This window comes from Aspergillus pseudodeflectus (genome assembly GCF_044049435.1).
Source record: "Aspergillus pseudodeflectus strain CBS 756.74 chromosome Unknown BJX68scaffold_13, whole genome shotgun sequence".
NCBI lineage: Eukaryota > Fungi > Ascomycota > Eurotiomycetes > Eurotiales > Aspergillaceae > Aspergillus > Aspergillus pseudodeflectus.
This window is the reverse complement of record NW_027263789.1, coordinates 512,247-527,302: the sequence shown is the minus strand read 5'-3', so window position 1 is coordinate 527,302 and position 15,056 is coordinate 512,247. Positions and strand designations below refer to the sequence as shown.

At 50.1% G+C, this 15,056-nt stretch overlaps 6 protein-coding genes across 6 annotated transcripts; 2 read left to right on the top strand and 4 right to left on the bottom strand.

The window, feature by feature from the left end:
* Positions 1 to 85: 85 nt before the first annotated feature.
* BJX68DRAFT_45829 (IGBP1/TAP42 family protein) lies at positions 86 to 1,423 on the top strand. The gene is made up of 3 exons (XM_071049213.1): positions 86 to 384; positions 452 to 728; positions 781 to 1,423. Exons 1-3 carry the CDS (start codon positions 173 to 175, stop codon positions 1,357 to 1,359), a joined length of 1,068 nt encoding a protein of 355 aa, XP_070901061.1. The 5' UTR covers positions 86 to 172; the 3' UTR covers positions 1,360 to 1,423.
* Positions 1,424 to 2,934, bottom strand: BJX68DRAFT_45871 (porphobilinogen deaminase). The gene is made up of 2 exons (XM_071049215.1): positions 2,308 to 2,934; positions 1,424 to 2,251 (listed from the first exon to the last, which is right to left on the bottom strand). The coding sequence occupies exons 1-2, from the start codon at positions 2,591 to 2,593 to the stop codon at positions 1,488 to 1,490; spliced, it is 1,050 nt and encodes a 349-aa protein (XP_070901060.1). The 5' UTR covers positions 2,594 to 2,934; the 3' UTR covers positions 1,424 to 1,487.
* Positions 2,935 to 3,154: 220 nt separating this feature from the next.
* On the top strand, positions 3,155 to 6,422 carry BJX68DRAFT_45832 (putative LON domain serine protease). Its single transcript, XM_071049214.1, has 3 exons — positions 3,155 to 3,806; positions 3,864 to 6,087; positions 6,144 to 6,422. Exons 1-3 carry the CDS (start codon positions 3,335 to 3,337, stop codon positions 6,229 to 6,231), a joined length of 2,784 nt encoding a protein of 927 aa, XP_070901059.1. The 5' UTR covers positions 3,155 to 3,334; the 3' UTR covers positions 6,232 to 6,422.
* Positions 6,423 to 6,610: 188 nt separating this feature from the next.
* On the bottom strand, positions 6,611 to 7,408 carry BJX68DRAFT_265154 (mitochondrial 54S ribosomal protein uL23m; the record flags this gene model as incomplete). Its single annotated transcript, XM_071045179.1, has 3 exons — positions 6,611 to 6,851; positions 6,998 to 7,249; positions 7,326 to 7,408. 3 exons carry the CDS (start codon positions 7,406 to 7,408, stop codon positions 6,611 to 6,613), a joined length of 576 nt encoding a protein of 191 aa, XP_070901058.1.
* Positions 7,409 to 7,618: 210 nt separating this feature from the next.
* BJX68DRAFT_45821 (protein kinase RIO2) lies at positions 7,619 to 9,147 on the bottom strand. The gene is made up of 3 exons (XM_071049212.1): positions 9,017 to 9,147; positions 8,804 to 8,948; positions 7,619 to 8,738 (listed from the first exon to the last, which is right to left on the bottom strand). The coding sequence occupies exons 1-3, from the start codon at positions 9,077 to 9,079 to the stop codon at positions 7,729 to 7,731; spliced, it is 1,218 nt and encodes a 405-aa protein (XP_070901057.1). The 5' UTR covers positions 9,080 to 9,147; the 3' UTR covers positions 7,619 to 7,728.
* Positions 9,148 to 9,447: 300 nt separating this feature from the next.
* On the bottom strand, positions 9,448 to 14,877 carry BJX68DRAFT_254233 (proteasome regulatory particle base subunit RPN1; the record flags this gene model as incomplete). The annotated part of the gene is made up of 8 exons (XM_071042861.1): positions 9,448 to 9,477; positions 9,535 to 11,847; positions 11,904 to 12,068; positions 12,131 to 12,195; positions 12,273 to 12,429; positions 12,878 to 13,911; positions 13,967 to 14,215; positions 14,277 to 14,877. 8 exons carry the CDS (start codon positions 14,875 to 14,877, stop codon positions 9,448 to 9,450), a joined length of 4,614 nt encoding a protein of 1,537 aa, XP_070901056.1.
* Between the last annotated feature and the right edge of the window lie 179 nt (positions 14,878 to 15,056).

Here is a 15,056-nt window from a genome sequence, read left to right as displayed (position 1 = left end):
GAAGAGGGTAAAGGTGGATGTGGTCGAGAATCTATATGTAGTGGGGAAGTAGAGCGAGTGCGGGGCAGCCTTAGAAATTAAACTCTGGCCTCGCGCGCCCCAAAAGATCGACATTCCAAATTGAGGCTTGGGTTTCTTCCTTTCAACACCTTTACAGATCTTGCAACTCTCAATGGAGCAACCTCAGACGCTTCGTTCTCTATTCACCGATGCGAAACGGGAGAAAACCGCACTAGAATTTCGCGCCGATACCAACACCGACTCATATCGCAGCGATGTCAACGCGACGATAGCAAAGCTGGAGGAGTGCCAGCGACTGGTTGGGACGCTCTCCATGTTTAGCTCGAACGAGTTGCTAGAGGACCTATCTACAAGTGACCTACCGTGAGCTATCTGTCAAGCTCTTCAATGTACTGATCCTGTGATCCTAACCCCTCGGTTTCTGCCACAGATACCTAACAGTCGACTACCTCATCGCCGAGCTCCTACAACGATCCTACAACGCGGACCGGGAGGCTACATTACAGCGAGTGCTCCGGCATTTTGAAACGTACCTAGCACGTCTCGATGATTATGCACTGCTCAATCCCAAAGATAAGAAGCTCTACGAACGATACGTAGCGAACCCCGCCTCTTTCTCTCTGACACAAACGAACGATGCCGCAACACGCCGGGATGTGAAGATAACAAGGTTTAAGGAGGAGAAGGAACTTAAACAAAGACTTGAGGTTGAATTTCTGCCACTTGAAAGTTCTGGACGTCGCTTACGTTTCTATGAAGTACCTCTCCGAGAACCAGCACCAGCTCCAAAGTGATGAAGACGATGTCCGGCAGCTTTACCTTGCGGAAATAAACTTGTATACCCACCAAGCTTTCCAGTCATTGGACCTTCTAACGCAAGAGCTGTCCATGCTGTCGATGATCCGGAAGATGCCTCCGCGACCCGAACCATCTGATGAGAATGACCAGAGGAGAAGGAACCGGGGCAATGACGCAAATTACTCAGAGCGCTTGGATCCGCCAATATCCCAACTTCTGCAGGGCGGGAAATTTGGACCGCTCTTGAGTAAAGAAGGAAAGCCTATGCAGCCGTTCACTTTACTTGACCGGCGCACACAGCTCCGCGATGGTGTTTTTCGATCCGGGCATAACTTACCCACTATGACCATTGATGAATACATAGAGGAAGAGCACAGGCGGGGCAACGTGCTTAAGGGCGGAGAAGAGTCAGGCCGAAGGGAAGAAATTGATGAAGATGATTTGGATAAGGCTGATGAAGAGACAATGAAAGCCAGGGAGTGGGACGAATTCAAAGAAGCAAACCCTAGAGGTTCGGGCAATACCTTGAATAGAGGCTAACTGGGCTTGTTATAGGTACATTATTTTATATGTACATCAATATTGTATGGGCCAGCTATGCAACGAGCTAAAGGGAGCCGAATATTGAACATAATAAACAGTGTAGGAGAGACCAGCATCTCCCTTGTCTAGCTCGACTCAGCGACAGGAATCTTCAGCTGGGGCTGTTTGTTCCGCTGAATCTCCTCAAGGATCTTCCCCGCGCCTTTAGCCACCAATGCTTTGGCCACTGTTATACCAAACTCTTCTGCAGATTGAGCCGAGCCCACTGCTCCATCAACCTCGACTTCAGCGCTCTCACGACCATCCACGCTGACAACGATCGCTCTCATCCTCAATTTCGATGACCCTCCAGTATCCTGAATCCACTCCGTTTCTACACCCAATGGCGCGCTGCAACCACCCTCTAGCACCCGTAGAAGGCTTCTCTCGGCCAAGCAAGCAAATGTCGTCTGGTCGTGACCAATGCCTCGTAACAAATCCTCCATAACTTGGTCATCCTTGCGGATTTCAATGCCCAATGCACCCTGCCCAACGGCATACAACATTCCACCATTCTTTGATTCCAGGTACTGGAAAATACGATCTTCAAGCCCCAACCTTAATAATCCGGCAGCGGCTAGAATAAGACACGTATATGGACTATCTTCAGCATCTAGTTTGGAGAGCCGTGTACCGATGTTTCCTCGAACGTCCATCACCTTCAGATGGGGGTATTTTTGCGCGAGCTGGGCGGTACGGCGAATGGAAGAGGTTCCGACAACTGAGCCTGCTGGCATCTCCGCTAGGCTCATATTAGGTAGACCCTTCTTGATGACTAGAACATCTCGTGAATCTTCACGGGGCATCATGGGGCCGAGTTTGCAGGTCGAGGGCAAAAGGGTTGGAACATCTGCAAAGGCCCAAAAAGTCAATCATCGACCAAATAAAATCGAATTATTGTGTTACCTTTTAGAGAGTGCACAATAAGATCAACATGTCCTGCCTCAAGAAGATCCTCTAGCTCCTGTGTCCATAGATTCTTGGTGGTAAAATCCCGGAGCGCAATGGTTGTGTTTTGGTCACCGGCGGTTTCACGCGAATGGATCTTGAACTCATAATCTGGGTATCTCCCTTTAAGCGCGGCCAAAACAAGATCGGTCTGGAGGAGAGCGAGCTTGGACTTGCGCGTGCCAATTGTGAAGATCTTTTGCGACGCGGGGTTTGCGGAGGGGGGCGGGGCTTGTGTCGCCATCTTGAAGATTCGAGGATTGGTGCTTGGATTTTGTGTGTATAGGCTGATGCAATGGATATATCGGCTATTTGGGATGCAAAAGTCCAAGGGCGTAAAAACGAAGAAAAAGCGTCGAGCACCGGAGGCAAGAAGTTGAACTTCGGCGACTGAATTGTATGGACTTCAATGGCGGCACCAGCAATTCCGGATTGTGTTCCGCTCCTTGGATAAATTACGAACCATGTGCTATCGTGACAGCAGATTACCCAGCCTTAAGCGGCAAAATGCCACGTGATACCGGGCAATTACGCCGCGGAAATGCCGAGATTATTGGTGAACTTATCTCCTCGTGCCCATGCTCAGAGGCTGGCAATACTGTCGCTTGTCTGGATACCAGATGAAATGTCAAAAATAGTTCATATACTAGTAGATTTACTGTACTAACCTTGATTCTCTGGAAGGTTGGGGCTGTCTGCGGAGAAGAAGGAGCTGATGTCGTGAACCTCGGCTTCGGGGAGCAGTGGCTTATCTTCAGATCATCACGATTCCCCCAGAACCCCCGGCCGACTCATCTACGGAGTTCTGGAACCTTTCGCCATCAACCTTATAAACAACCGGCCTATCCGCCCCCAACTCGCCCGCGTTCTGACCTTCAATACCCGGTCTTAAACAAACACCCAAAACACCAACCTAATCTTCAACCTTCATCGACTCAGCCATCCACTCACCGTATAGAGCTGCCCGAAACCGGACCATTCCAAGATGGGCTCCAACGGGGGAAGACCGACGAAGTTGGCGTTGGTTCCGCTCCCTAAAGGCTCCATCTTACTCCCTGGGGCAACGCTACGAATTCCAGTTTCAAACCGGCCCGATCTCGCAAACCTTCTATCCTCATTGCTCAATCGAACGCAAGCGAACAAGCGAGATGCTAACTCCATCACGTTCGCCTGCGTTCCGCTCGGCTCACCTTTTCTGAGCAAGGATGGCCAGCACGTAATTGATGACGGTGCTATTGATGGCGATAGGAGGGAGGAATATGAAGCTATCGATGCCGGTCAAGCGAGAAAAGAGGATCTATATCGTTATGGTACACTCGGGAAAGTCATCGGTGTCCAGCGCCGGGCCTATTCGGAACCTCACCTTTTGGTTCAAGGGGTCCAACGTCTCACTGTCCGACGCGTACTGAAAGAACGTCCATTCTTTGAAGCAGAGTGTATTCTTCATGATGAAAAAGGTTTGTCCAAGGAGCCCTTCGTGTTTGCGACACGGCAGCTAATGGTTGACTGTATAGAGCCGTCCCCGGCCGACGCGGAAACTGTCGAGTTGTTCCAGCAGTTGAGACAACTTTCTAAGGAACTGCTTACCCTTCTGCGATACACCTCGTTGATGCCTGCTAGCGGAGGGCCCCGCTTGTCACCAATTATTGCCCGGAAATTCGAGTTGATCATTACCAAGTCTGATCTCGCCCAGGCAGGGAGACTGGCGGATGTTATGGCCGATATCGCCGAATCGGCGCTTGAAGAAAAGCTTCGTGTGCTGTCTGCTCTGGACGTTAAGACACGACTGGAAAGAGTTATCGAGATTCTCAGCAAGCAGAATCAAAGCATTCGCAGCAATGTCAAATTCACTACCATCTCTACGGATAGCATTCCTCCAGGATCTCTATTGGACATTGGTATTCGGGACTTGCTATCTAAACGAGGCATGCCTGGTGTCCCTGGACAAGCCCCACCTGGAATGGGTGGGCGTAACAATGACTCTGATGAGAAGGAATCCAATGAGCTCGATGAATTGCAACAGAAGCTCAAAGAAGCTCAGCTCAGCCCTGAGGCTCAGAAGATTGCTGACAAGGAGCTGCGGCGGCTTCGTAAGATGATGCCTATGAACCAGGAGTATGGCGTGGTACGAACCTACTTGGAGAATATCGCGGACCTTCCCTGGACCAAAGTGACCGAAGACAAGCTTGGCCCAGAGACTTTAAAGCTGGCGCGGAAGCAGCTGGATGATGACCATTACGGCCTAGAGAGGATCAAGAAGAGGCTTCTTGAGTATCTCGCAGTGTTGAGGCTCAAACAATCAACAAACCAGAGCATTGAGCGCCAAATTGCAAGCCTTACAAAGGAGCTAGACAACTCCGGCGGCGATATCGAGAAGGATATCCCATCGTTGCCAGAGTCAGACCGCGCTGCTATCGAGTCAAAGCTACACTCGTTAACATCCAGGCGCATGGTCGATAAATCTCCGATTCTCCTTCTTGTCGGCCCTCCGGGAACCGGAAAGACCAGCCTGGCACGATCTGTTGCCACTGCTCTTGGCCGCAAATTCCACAGAATATCCCTCGGTGGCGTTAGGGATGAAGCTGAGATTAGAGGCCACCGGAGAACCTATGTTGCTGCCATGCCGGGTCTGATCGTTAATGGTCTCAAGAAAGTTGGTGTTGCCAACCCAGTGTTCTTGCTCGATGAAATCGATAAGCTAGGCGGTCCCAATTTCCAGGGAGACCCATCTGCGGCGATGCTTGAAGTCCTGGACCCTGAACAGAATTATACCTTTGTTGACCACTATATCAACATTCCCATTGATCTGAGCAAGGTCCTTTTCATTGCAACGGCCAACTCACTTGACACTATTCCCCCTCCTCTTCTCGACCGAATGGAGACAATCCAACTTTCCGGCTACACAACCGTCGAGAAGCGGCACATTGCAAAGAGGCATCTGATTCCTAAGCAGATACGGGCAAACGGTCTTGAGGATGGTCAAGTGGTTTTCTCGGATGACGTTATCGACAAGACTACAACTTCCTACACTAGAGAATCTGGAGTACGGAACCTCGAACGAGAGCTCGGCTCAATTTGCCGCTACAAGGCTGTCCAGTTCGCAGATGCCTCGGATGCAGCCAAGGCTGATTCATACAACCCTGTGGTTAGTGTTGATGACTTGGAAGAAATTCTTGGCATCGAGCGCTTCGATGAAGAGATCGCAGAAAAGCATGGCCGCCCAGGTGTGGTCACCGGTCTAGTCGCATACTCAACCGGCGGCCAAGGAAGCATACTATTCATTGAAGTTGCAGATATGCCTGGAAGCGGCCGCGTCCAGTTGACTGGAAAGCTAGGTGATGTTCTCAAGGAGAGCGTAGAGGTGGCTCTCACCTGGGTCAAGGCTCACTCCTTCGAACTCGGCCTGACATCTGATCCCAACGAGGATATCATGAAGAGCCGAAGTCTGCACGTCCACTGCCCCTCAGGCGCCATCCCCAAGGACGGCCCCTCTGCAGGCCTTGCACACACTATCGGGTTGATCTCTCTCTTCTCGGGCAAGGCTGTTCCACCCAAGCTTGCAATGACCGGTGAAGTCTCCCTCCGCGGCCGCGTGATGCCCGTTGGCGGTATCAAGGAGAAACTCATCGGCGCTTTGCGAGCCGGAGTCACGACCGTCCTCTTGCCACACCAGAACAGGAAGGAGGTCAAGGATGTCCCGGACGAAGTCAGCAATGGCCTTGAGATTATATATGTTAAGTATGTTTACCCGTTGCTTTCTAATCTATATCAACATCTCACTAACATGGTTATAGGCACATTTGGGAAGCCATCCGACATGTGTGGCCGGATGCTCACTGGCCTGGCCAGCACCACATGAACTTCGTTGAAAGCCGTCTGTAGCTTTGTGTTCTCCATAACCTCTCTAGCTTGATTCCCGTTGTCTGATTAGCCTATCGATTTTGTCTATACACCGTCTTGTCTTGGTTGACTATTCTCATCATAGCATATAGTATCGTTAATACTGCAATGTCATATCAGTTCTTCCTCAATGTAAGAAGTTCGGACATATCTTCTTATCGCGAATACCGTGTACTGTTAACCTTTTTCTACAAGCACATAGCCAACCTAGAGTCAGAAAAATATCTACATTTAGAGTCCAAAGATATATAATACAGACATGACATAGCAGTTAATACAGAACCAGAAAAAGAACCAAACCCAATCCAATTAGGGGTACCGTCGGACACTAGAAAATCACCACCATCACCAGAGGTCCCAACTATGATCGCCCATTGCCCGGGAAAATGTCCTTCGCATCCCCCACAGCCGAGCGATTATAATTCAGCCCCAGAGCCTGCCAAGTCGGCCTCCACGGTTTCGAGCCGTCCAGCAGCTTCTTTGCTTCTGCCTCGAAGGCCTCACGCTCTGCTTCATTGGGCTTTGTCTTGTTTTCGAATTGCTGTGACTTCTGGATGTTGTCTTGGTATTCTGCGGCTTTGAAGAACTGATCCTTCTCCCATCTGTGATTCGCAATCGAGATGTTAGCGTATGGATAACCGGAAATGGGTGAACCTGCCAATAAAGATCCTAGCCTCGGCAGGAAAAAAAGGATGAAAAAGGTAAAACTCACGGCGCCATATCCTCCGGAGCCTCGGGCCAAACAAACGGCTCCTTCATCTCAACCGTCATCCTCTTCTTCGATTGCGGCCGTCGAAGCTGACCATACCCATTTCCATTGCGCTTCATCCGTGTGACCTTCATTTGCTCGACGTAGCTACGGATCCTCAGGACACCAACTCCATATAGCCGTTGCAGATAGTCGCGAAGATCGAGTTTGTTGAAGTTCAAGGGGACGTAGAAGGAGGCAAAGCGCGGGGGAAGGAAGGGGGTACGAATGAGGGCGATTGTGAAATTGGGACTGTAGACCGTTCGGATCAGTTATTGACGAGTTGAAGTTGGAGAGGAGGGCGTGAGACTGGACAAAATTCACTTACAGGTATACCTGCTTGCGCATGGAAAGAGGTGCGGATGGGCTCACCCAGCCGCGGGGCTTCTTGGGAATTCTGGCGCGGACCATTTTGAAATCTTCTCTTCGTTGTCCGAATTGCAGAGAAGAGAGATGGGAGGGTGGTGCGGTGGATTGGGAGTTGTCGCTGGGTTCGGTGGTTCTTTTGGACGGAACTTTTGCAGCGGAAATTGGAATTGCGTGGTTGGCCGCGTCCGGTGCCGTAACTGATTTCCTATAAATCGGCCATGCAACTGGGTCCATTACAAGTGATGTACGAGAAGAAAAGATATGGTAACTGTAATAAAATTCTATATTTTTTCGCTCATGACGGTCATTAGAATTATGGTTTTGTACTACGCAGGTCACACGCCGCTCAAAACTTTGGGAGTTCATGAAACATGCAATTCCTTCAGTCTTTGGGAACTCTCATCAAGCGTATCTGTTTTTGAATCCCTCAGGTCTGCTGTTTCTTCTTCTTCTGACCCCGACGCTTGCGAGTCCTCTTCCTCCTCTTCATCACTGTCAGAGCCGTCCCCATTTGAAGCCCCATTATCACCATCGACACCGACTTCCTTCATATAGTTCTCAAGATCACGCGCCATCTTCCTCGAGAATCCGGACGCTTCGACTTCAACATCGAGTCTCTTCGCAGCATTCTGGCGCAGCTGCTTCTTGGCGTCAGCAAAGAAAGGTCCTGGCACATCACTGACAAAGTGGAATTTCCGCTGGAAATAGCGCTTGATGCAGTTGACATCGCGGTCGAAATACATCTCCGCATTTACATGATCAATCGACACCATCTGTGGAAAATCGATGATTACCGGGGTTAGCTTGAGGTTCTCGTTGTCCTCGTCGCCCTCGCGTCCCTTTCCTTTCGCCTCTGGATCCTCCTCTTCTTTGATGAGAATATTGAACTCGTTGAAATCTCCGTGAATCAATCCATATCGAGCCAATTGCATGATAATATCCATGAGTTCGGAGTATAAGAGCGCCGGGTTCGGAACATTTGAGATCTGCCGGAGCGGGAACGCATCGATCAAGCTCATAACAATGGTGTGTCTGTTCTGCGCAATCGGTTCGGGCACCGAAAAACCGTTCTCTCGTAGCGCCTTCATGAACGCGAATTCCTTCATCGCCGCCAACCGCGACATGTACATCCATGAGCCTGTGCTTCGGTTGCGCAAGTAGTCTCGGTTCGTCTTGACGGTTCGGAACGAGATACGGCCTAGTCGGTGAATTTTAAGAATCCGTTGTGTTCCCTTATCGTTGGCAACGACTATGATATCTGATTCCTTTCCGACACCAATCTGATTTCCGACGGAGTAGATGCACTTTTGCTTCTGGTGAGCGTTGAGCGCCAAGTAGTCCAATCCACCGTAGGTAAGTCGATATCCATCATCTACGCAGCGCGCGCACGCATCAGACTTCGGTTGCGACAAAGGATAAAAAGAGCGGGGGGCATACACTTTGCATTCTTCACCTTGGCGATAAGGTTGGTCTTTGCGAGGTTCGAGATAGACCGGTTGACTCCGCTCCCACCGCGAAGGCCAGAAATTTGCGCGATTAGAGGAGTTGGGACAACTTCATGGTTCCTGCTTCCTTGCTCGACCTAGTGGGCGCTTCTGTTAGATGGATGCGATACAGCCAATACAATGCGGGGGGGAGATGAAGCCATACTGCTGAGAGAACACGGAAATCCTCCGATGTAAGGTAGCGGATTGCTTTTGGGTCGAGCTTCATTTTCAGTGCTAGCAAGGGCACAAAATATCACTGGACGATGAGCGCTTTCTGCAGTTGCGGCCTCTTTCCGAAGATGTCGGGCTCAATGATGCCGCAAAATTGAGGATTTCTTATCTCACGTGCCCTATGCCCTACATACCACTTTAGGACTTCTCCAGGCTTATCGCCGCTCAGCAGCGTCCATTTACGTAGCTACTGGAAAAGCCAAGTTGACGATCTACTGAGCCTAAACTTGCGAGGTTCATTAGAAATCTTTAGTTACTATACTTTCAGACTTTTCTGAATACACAAGAGTTAAAATGTATACGGGCGCCTAGGATCGCGCTGAATCTATCTCAAATATGCCATTCAGAAAGGATGATCCTTGCTTAAGTCGAGCTCTCCTCCCAGTCAGGGTTCTATGAAGTGGTTAGTAGGAGTTCCAGTAAAAATTAGGAAGTAAGAATACAACGTACCTTACGCAAGATAACCAAGCCCTCCAAGGTGCTGCTGAGAGGAATATATTGCTCATCCTCCAGTTCGGCTCGCTCACCGTGAGAGAGAAGGACGGGAGTACTCTGCGTCTGCCAGCCGGTGATAGTCTTAGGACGTCCGGCCTGTCCAACGACGTCAACAGCCTGTCCTACACGGACGTTGACTGGAAGAGGCTGGAGTTCCTCGTCAAGCGTAACAAGGAAACGAGGGTACATGGCAGTGATGAGGAAGTAAAGGAGGTAATGGTGTTCGGCGAGGATGAATTGTTTCGCGTCAATCAAAGACACGAGTACTGTGAGCAGACCGGCAGCGGAAACTCGGCTCAGTACTTGGCGATCGGTGTGGAACGGGTTCAGCGTCATTGTGCCCTTGCCCATGTGCAGAAGACCCTGAGCAATTCGCACCATGAAGAGGGAGTTTTGGTCACGGTGATAGTAGCTCGCCAGCTGCCTCAAGAGCTGTGCTATACGGGAGTTCTTCGTTCCGGCACCACAAAGCCCCATGGCGAAGATGGCGTTGATAGCAACGTCATTATCGTTGTCGTGGCTGTATCTTGACAGTGTATCGTACACCTTCATCTGGGGGTTGCTAGGACTGATCAGACCCATCGCGAGAGGGACGGCCTTCCGAATGTTGCTAGCGCCGTAATGCATCAGGTGGCCGAATTGCCTGAGAATCATATCTTGCCCGACGTCCTCTCCCATCGCGATCAGAGACAGACCCAATACAGCATATGACTGGACAAGCTCGTCGCCCTTCTTCTCATCACTTTCCTCAATGACGTCATTACAGATGTGAAGAAGCTCCTGCAGCTTAAGGACAGTTCCAGTGCCTGCCCAAGCACATACCGAAGCGAGGACGGATGTGGGCTTCGCCATAGGGTGATCAACCGCCTTCAGGATATCAAGAATAACGTCCACTTCCTCCTGGCGGCCAAAGTACAGAAGCGCAAGGCCAAGGGCCATGAAGCGGGTCCACTTGTCCTTGAGCTGCTTCTGCCGTTCCTCATCCATGAGAGTCGTTGCGATAGCTTCACTAACCTGATGATTTGAAGAACCAACAAAGATGAGACCGAGTGAGACGGCAGCCATGGCAGAGAGCTGCATATCTAGAGAACCATCCTCGACAATAGGTAGCAGAACTTCAAGAAGCTCCTCCTTGTTTGAACCAGCGTATGCTAGACCAAGACCCATAATTGCTGCGACCCTCATCGGGACGTTCTTCGTCCCGAGCGTCTCCGAATCGCTCAGAAGAGCTAGGGCGGGCTCTGAATCAATTCGCACACCTGAGTTCAGAATACCGATAGATAGAAGAGCACCAGCCTTAATCTGATCCTCCGTGGCGTATGTGAACTTGTCGATCTTGTCCAATCCAATTTCGACATCCCGGTGTAAGAGCATGCCCATCGAGGCCGTTGTCGACAGCATACCATCGTCTTTTGTCTTCCAAACCCAAGGCCCCTTATCACCCTCAACAATCATCATGTTATCGTTGCCAAATCCAGCGTTCGCAAATGAGTTGACAAAGGCGCTCGCAAGATTGTGTCTAGCCGAGTCCACATTCGTGAGACCCGCCCCTCGGCTGCTCTCAAGGTGTGTTTTGTAGATATCCTCGGGCATAATCGGATCAAGAATGTTGAGTTCTTTACCAAGAGACTTGAAATGCTTGGGAATTGAGGTGTTGTTCAAGCATTCCATAAAAGTCTGATCCTCCTCATCTTCGCCTAGGTTGTCCAGCCAGATTTGTTGCCTGGAAACTAGAAAGGCCATCTGCTTCTTGATGGACTGATCGGATGTCGCGTTCAAATCGCTCTTAATAAGGTCAACGTCGTTCAACCGGATGGCGAGCACAATGGCCTTGGTAAGTTCTTTGTAGCGAACGTAGATCTCGTGTGCCGTTCGAAGGAACTGCTGGTCTTCGGGATATGTGAGCAGGTTAACCATGCTGACCATGTACAGACAAACTCTCGAGTATGTGTTTTCGTCCACAAAGCGAGAGATCTCCTCAATAATCTCAAGCTCACTCAGGAGGTCAACAGCATCAGCTTCAGCGTTGTGGCCCAGGAAATACGGAACAAGGGATAAAGCGAGATCAATCAAGTCCTTCACTTCTTTCTCCGCGTTCAACCTGTTCTGGTACTCCTGGCCAATTTCAAGGGCCAAATGTCTGACATATTCGTGGCCCCAGGAACCGAGGTCTTCGGACTTGGTGAGAAGACGGTACTTTAGCGTTTCGAATTTCTCTTCATCCCCGTAGGTCATTCCCAGAACAGACAGCATATCGGCCAAGGAGTCCTACAGCAAAGTTATTGTCAGCTTCCGGATTGTAGATCTAATCAGACGCAACCCACCTTGACTGCACCGTCCGACCACTTATCATAAAGAGCCGCGAGATCATCATAGTGTGGTCGTAGGAACTTGAGAGGCTTAGGGACTGCTGTCATAGAGGATGTGGAAGTTTTGATGAAGTTTTTAATAGCGTCTAGAGCAGGTCCGTACAGCGAAGTATCCGGTTCCTAAGTTGGATACAGGCTGGCGTCAGCGGAGTCAAGACAACAGCGGGCTGCAATAGCAATACCTTTAACCGCTCCACAAGCATTTCTAGTTCACTCTTCAGTTGTTGATCCTCCTCACTAAGCTCCTCTGTGCAATCAATGTGGTTAGTGAACGGTCGAGAGGCCGAGGGTGACGTGTGTCAAGAGAACACAGTAGCTGCGTACCTTCCTGCGGCTCGTCATCCTTCTGTTTGCCGTTCGCTTGTGTTTTCTCTTCAGGCTTATCCTTCTTTCCTCCAGCCAGGTCCTTGATATCATCAACCTTTCCCTTGCCCTTGTCGGCCGGAGCTGACCGCTCGCCTTCCTTCGCCATGTTCGACGGCTATCTGGTGACGAAGATGTGTGGTCTGTGACGGAAGGAGCGGTTGGTAGGAAAGACGAGGATAAAAGTAGGCGGCCCAGAGATACGTAGAAACAAGAGCCTCTGCACAGTCAGTGATGGCGTAGGGAATGATTCATAAGCTTGTTGATGGAAACAGAGAGCTCTGCCTCTCGTCGCCGCTTGGGCGTTGCGCCAGTGGAGCTTCCGGTGTCTTATGTAAGCCCACTTGCCAAGCACCTTTACTGACGTCACGTGGTATATAAAGGTCACGTGAATGTAGCATAGTGTACGTTCAGCAATGGGTATAGATTCGTATATAGTTAAGTAAAAAGTATGGCGTTAGTTTTTCATATATAGTAGCCTTCCATCAGGATTATTCTTTGCAGAATAGTTCCTCTGCGCTCATATTATCCGCAAGCAAGTCCTCAGGACAACCTCCATAACGTACTCTGAATTCTCTCAGATAGTTCTCCGTATCGTGAGCGAAGTCAGACTCTGATATCTCTTTGCCTCTGTCCGAGAGCAGCGGTAAATGACTGATATCAGGCGGCTCCAACGAGAATGTATCCAGAAGCGGCATCAGGGTTGAAGCTTCGCTGAGGGATCTCTCGGAGGACGCGAATACCTGACGGCCGTTCGAGAGAGACTCGGAGATATCCTTCGCAAATTCCTCAGGAATCTGGAATAGGTCATCGTGGAATTTTGCAATAGAAAGTCGTCCATTAACGGGAAACGCCGGGTAGAGTAAATAATATCCTCGGGCACGGAGCAGCTCGTGCATGAACTCTAGGAAGGCAGGATATCTTCTTGAGATAACCTTTTCCTGCTTTGGAGGTTTTCCAGCTGTGTCTTTCGCCGCAAGTCGCTGAGAAAGAAACGAATGCAGCTCCGCCCATTTGTCACCGAAATATAGGGCGGCATTGCTATTCGGGGCCTGCCATAAGAATAGGGGCAGTGAGCCTGGGATATTCTGCTTAGCAAACTGAGTCTTGTCAAGATTGAACTGCTCGAAAGGCTCATCATTGGTAAGCTGCAACGATGGGAGCTCGAGTGAGACCCCAAAAAGGTCTGAATGTATCGTCTGAGAGCGAGTCGAATGTCGGTAGCTTAGGATGATATACATCAAGTAGTGGAAAAAACATGGGGCTAGTTCCATGTCCGGCGAGAGTACAAGGACATGCGATAGCAAAGGGTTTCTCGGATAGAAGGCTTCAACGGCGCGTAAAGCTGCCTCATGAGGGGTCATCTCCTGCAGGCCAATCCGTCGGCGAAGAGTCAGCTTGCCAGGCGTGTCAGAAAGCCATTTGAGTTTCTCAAGAAAGTGTAAGAGTCCCGAATCTACTTGAGACGGAAGCTCAATAGTTAGACTCGGGCTACACCCAAGGAAGTCCGCACGCTCTAAGGACCGAATCAATCTGATAATTGATCCTGCAGAATTACGCGGAGCCTGAATAAGAAACTCGACGTGGACATCATTCCAAGCTGGATTTGCCATGATCAGCATATAGAGTACTGTGGATAGTGCCGAGAGACTTACATCGAAGAGCAGTACTGTCAAGAGAAGCTAGCCACATTAGGTCCCTTGCAGCATGAGTGAGTTTGATGTGTGGTACCCCAAGATTGCGTGCTTTTTGAAGACCCCTCAAGAAGTACGAGTCTTCCCAGGAATCTCCTTGTGTAACGAGAACTTGTGGCTTGAGATATGTCTGAATATACGGCAGAACGGCGGCCACAGCCTCCTCCATACGAGCATCGGTGGACCATCGGGCGTAATCGACGCGAGCATCTAGATGATACATGCTATGGTTGGTTATACTGTTTTCCAAATGTAATCTAGTGAAACTCACCATGCCAGTGGATCGGACAGCGTGTATGCGCCAGGCCATTAACCCTTTGAATGTCCTCGATCGAAATATCATCCCTTCCCATCAGCAAAAAGTGCACTTTGTTCAGTTTAACCTCCACCATGCGACACGCAAGCGGTAAAAGGTCCGAAACACTCCCCAAGCTCGAAGCCGCGAAAATTACACTGTTGGATGTAGTCGGGCGGGCAGATGGTTGAAATAGCTTCAATGACTTTCCCAGCTCGTAAAACTGTATCTTCCCCTCGTAATAGTATTCGTCCTTATTCTCAAGGCCGGACTCGCCCCTCGGAGGAGGGTGGGTTGAAGCCATTCCAGGTGGAGGAGCTTCCCCAGGCAGAACATGTTGTGACGGAGGTAATCTGGATTTCATGCGCTCTCTTGCAGAGGGAAGGTCCGTTGGCATGTTTTTGAAAAATAGATAGACCATGTACAGCATAAAAAGTGCAAGGAATATGCGCCGGCGCCGCGGACGCTTCCATGACTTTGGTTGCCATTGCTGCTCTAATGATGTCGTCGGCCTGTGGTCGTCATCTTTCTTTCCAAGCTCTTCATCAGCTAGAAGGGGCCTCTTGGAGGGCGACATAATTCATACATAAGCGCTATAGCCCCCAGGGAGCTGAGAACTGCCGAACAGCATTTGTTATGAGGATATCCGGAGATTGAAGGTTGGGGAGCGATGGGGGGATTGATGCCGAGGAGACGCTTTCGGCGCCACGGCGGGCGGCCTCAGCGCAGTCTCCACCTGGGCACCGTAGGCCCACT

Excerpts from the sequence above, each read along its gene's own strand:
- BJX68DRAFT_45829 (XM_071049213.1), top strand. The coding sequence starts at position 173 with ATGGAGCAACCTCAGACGCTTCGTTCTCTATTCACCGATGCGAAACGG. Across the intron at positions 385-451 it reads CTATCTACAAGTGACCTACC|ATACCTAACAGTCGACTACC; the intron begins GTGAGCTATCTG and ends TTTCTGCCACAG. Across the intron at positions 729-780 it reads AACTTAAACAAAGACTTGAG|TACCTCTCCGAGAACCAGCA; the intron begins GTTGAATTTCTG and ends GTTTCTATGAAG.
- BJX68DRAFT_45821 (XM_071049212.1), bottom strand. The coding sequence starts at position 9,079 with ATGAAGCTCGACCCAAAAGCAATCCGCTACCTTACATCGGAGGATTTC. Across the intron at positions 8,949-9,016 it reads ATTTCCGTGTTCTCTCAGCA|GTCGAGCAAGGAAGCAGGAA; the intron begins GTATGGCTTCAT and ends AGCGCCCACTAG. Across the intron at positions 8,739-8,803 it reads CAAGGTGAAGAATGCAAAGT|ATGATGGATATCGACTTACC; the intron begins GTATGCCCCCCG and ends CGCGCTGCGTAG.
- BJX68DRAFT_45871 (XM_071049215.1), bottom strand. The coding sequence starts at position 2,593 with ATGGCGACACAAGCCCCGCCCCCCTCCGCAAACCCCGCGTCGCAAAAG. Across the intron at positions 2,252-2,307 it reads TATTGTGCACTCTCTAAAAG|ATGTTCCAACCCTTTTGCCC; the intron begins GTAACACAATAA and ends GGGCCTTTGCAG.
- BJX68DRAFT_45832 (XM_071049214.1), top strand. The coding sequence starts at position 3,335 with ATGGGCTCCAACGGGGGAAGACCGACGAAGTTGGCGTTGGTTCCGCTC. Across the intron at positions 3,807-3,863 it reads TATTCTTCATGATGAAAAAG|AGCCGTCCCCGGCCGACGCG; the intron begins GTTTGTCCAAGG and ends TTGACTGTATAG. Across the intron at positions 6,088-6,143 it reads CTTGAGATTATATATGTTAA|GCACATTTGGGAAGCCATCC; the intron begins GTATGTTTACCC and ends ACATGGTTATAG.